Source organism: Triplophysa rosa, linkage group LG4 (assembly GCF_024868665.1).
Source record: "Triplophysa rosa linkage group LG4, Trosa_1v2, whole genome shotgun sequence".
NCBI classification, from domain to species: domain Eukaryota; kingdom Metazoa; phylum Chordata; class Actinopteri; order Cypriniformes; family Nemacheilidae; genus Triplophysa; species Triplophysa rosa.
In genome coordinates this window covers 12,743,742-12,746,719 of record NC_079893.1, presented here as the reverse complement: position 1 = coordinate 12,746,719, position 2,978 = coordinate 12,743,742, and the positions used below count along the sequence as shown (strand labels likewise).

General features: G+C 38.4%; 1 protein-coding gene across 3 annotated transcripts in view; it reads left to right on the top strand.

The window, feature by feature from the left end:
- LOC130553584 (rho GTPase-activating protein 28-like) overlaps nt 1-2,978 on the top strand; it is a 13,630-nt gene continuing 10,652 nt past the window's right edge. For 2 of the 3 annotated variants that reach the window (XM_057332637.1, XM_057332638.1), the window contains exon 1: nt 1,881-2,024. In XM_057332637.1, the coding sequence (XP_057188620.1) occupies nt 1,927-2,024 (98 nt within the window). In that variant the 5' untranslated portion in view covers nt 1,881-1,926. Of the gene's footprint in view, nt 232-1,880; nt 2,025-2,978 lie in introns of those variants that run through there. The other variant, XM_057332636.1, reaches the window with a different exon arrangement.

The window sequence follows — 2,978 nt, the reverse complement described above, 5'->3', positions numbered from 1 at the left end:
ATGGCTTTCAAAGACACTCTTAACTCCATGGGCGTTAGTCAACATGTGTCAGGACCCACTCACCTTCGTAATCATACTTTAGATTTAATACTGTCTTATGGTATAAATGTGGACGATGTTAAAATCCTTCAGCAGAGTGAAGACATTTCGGATCATTATCTGGTATTATGTTTGCTTCACTGGCCTACGGCTGCAAATCAAACTCCTTGTCACAACGAGACACAGATACAGGTACAACTTTAATTGTTTTGCTTATAGTCAATTTGTCTCATGCACAGCTGCTTTGTAACAATGAAAATTGTAAAAAGCGCTATATAAATAAAGTTGACTTGAGTTGAGTTGTGTGCGTGCGTGTGTGAGGTAAGTGTAGGTCATCGTGTGTGTTTACTCAGATCTGCTCTGAGGCTTGTGTTGTGTCGGGGAAAGACTGAGGTCAGAGGTCAGAGGTCATGAATCTACAGGAAACAGCAGTGAGGAGATGGTGACCTGTGGCCGCTCACTGTTTCCATCACTGCGTCCAGAACTGAGACTCCAGCACCGGGCCTTCATACTGTCTTCATAAGGTGCTTGATGTCAAATAACACGGAAAGTAATTTAAACTCGTCTGTCAGTGTATGACAGAAAAATACACTCAAATCCTTGAAATAAGTAAATTAAACAGACGCTGTTTGGACATAATTGTCATAAAACTGTGTATTCAGTTTTCTACAGTTTATTTTGTTATTGTGCAGCTGTCTTGTTGCTGCTATCTTCATGATATTTAGTTTCCTTGTTTTTTACTCATTGAGTTGAAATGCTTTAGAGAATCAGAAAAATGTGACTGAATCAGTTCAACATAACATGATGAATTCAGATGTCAGGTGAGTTCTGAAAATATGAGAATGGATTATAAAAACAGATCAAGTGTTACTTCATCATCAATGAGATGAAGATGTGTATTAGTGTTCGGTCCAGACAGAAGATGATTTATAAAGTGTGTGTGGGGGGTGGAAGCTGATAATACCCGGACCACCCCCTTCAGACACAGGAAGTAGGCGACATCAGATATCCTGACAGAAATCAATCTGCATGTGTTAAATAAAATAGTTTTTTTTCTATCATGAAAGAAATTGCTTCTGTTTTCACCTGACATATGATGACATATAATCACAGATTTACATAGATAACTTTCTAGTTTTGTCTGAAACAAATATGGTGATGCTCATAGAAATCACATACACTAACATATTCATCTACTAAACCACAGACAGAGTTTTGATTTCATGGACGCTGAGAAAAGAACAGAAATCTGAGAACAGAAAAGGTTTGTCAGTTCATTGAAGTGTTATGATCAATGAGTTCAAAGCTCAACTATCAATAACATTCTTCATGTAGTGAATAAACGGCAAGAGATCGATATGATAAACACCACAAAGGAGAAAAAAATCAATGTATGGTGAAATTATCTTAAAATAAATCCATCAGAACTGAAGAGGAACAGAACATAATCAGATGTGTTTGAAAAGTCATTTGGTCATTAGATCAGACTTTGCGTGTTTTATCGTCTGATCTGGACAGATTCTCGAATAGTCAAACATCTCCAGACATTTATATTACACACTTGATAAATTATTTATTGGATATTGCATTACGTAAATTGTTGTGTATTTTATATCAGCGATTATGTGGATGTCCAAATAAGAACTAAAGTACACACATTTGCTAAATTATAATGTAGATTTCCTTTATTATTTCTGTGGGAAGATCAGGGAGATACGAGATAATTTACGCATGAATCTCGCGCTCTGATTGGATGAGTGTTTAAGGTCCGGCCCGGGGTGTCACTAGTTGATTTACACACGCACAGTCGCACACACACATACACGCGCACGCGCACACACGCAGACAGACAGACTCAGTTTCACGCGTGACTTCAGATCTGTGTTCATGATGGACGCGACGGATCGTGGCGGTGTGATTTTAACAGCGTTTCATTCATTCAAGATCCACACTGATGATCAGCAGAAATACACACCGGACAACAGGTCAGACGCGCACGCGCACGCGCACACGTGTGTTGACATCACTGTGAAACTGGCTGCATCAGTATTTTGCTCCTGAAGTGAAGTTCTGCTATGTGTTTATAAAACTTGCTCAATTTCTGATATGACCTGTTCAGTTGTTATTTGTTCAGACACACAAATCTGTCTGTCTGTCTGAATAAATGACAGAAAATCATTGATCCTCTTTAAAAACTGGCCATCAGATCTGTAGTTATCTGACTGTGATAATATAATACAGTAATACTTTTATAAAGCTGAATGACAGCACACATAACATACGTCTTTTCTGGTGTATTTGAATGTGTTTGTATGTGAATGATGTTTGATGTTGGACATTTTCATATTTAAATATTTGCTGAGCAAACACACCGGTGTGACAGACTTCTGTCCACTCTGAATGAATAAACTTGTAGATGGTGTGTGTTTGTTTCTCTGAGTGTGTGCAGAAATGGTTTCATCTGTGTGATCATGTCAGACAGTTACATCATGTGTGGATCATTTATCATTATTTATGTGCGGCTGTAAAACAACTGGTGTAGTGTCACATTTGATCATTTAAAGGTGCATTTTAACATTTGTGTGTTTATTTGTGTAGTGAGTCTGTTGTGTTTCAATGAAGTCAGTTGTGTTGGTGTTTGTGCGTTTAGTGTGTTGTCTCATCATCTGATGATGATGTCAGAGTCAGGCAGAGACAGCACACACTTCTGTCTCTCTTTCTCAGGCCTGTGAGCAGATCTTTTGTGTGACGCTTCTGACACTCATGTTCTCTGTCACACATCAGACAGGACACTGAAAGACATCACGACAGTTTTCATCTCTGCTCTGTGTTATTAGTTGAATTTTCATGTGTAACAAGTCAAATGAACTGTAGTGTGTGTGTGTTTCACAAACGGACTTGTGTTTGTTTGTGTGTGTGAGAGTCACAGATGCATGTGT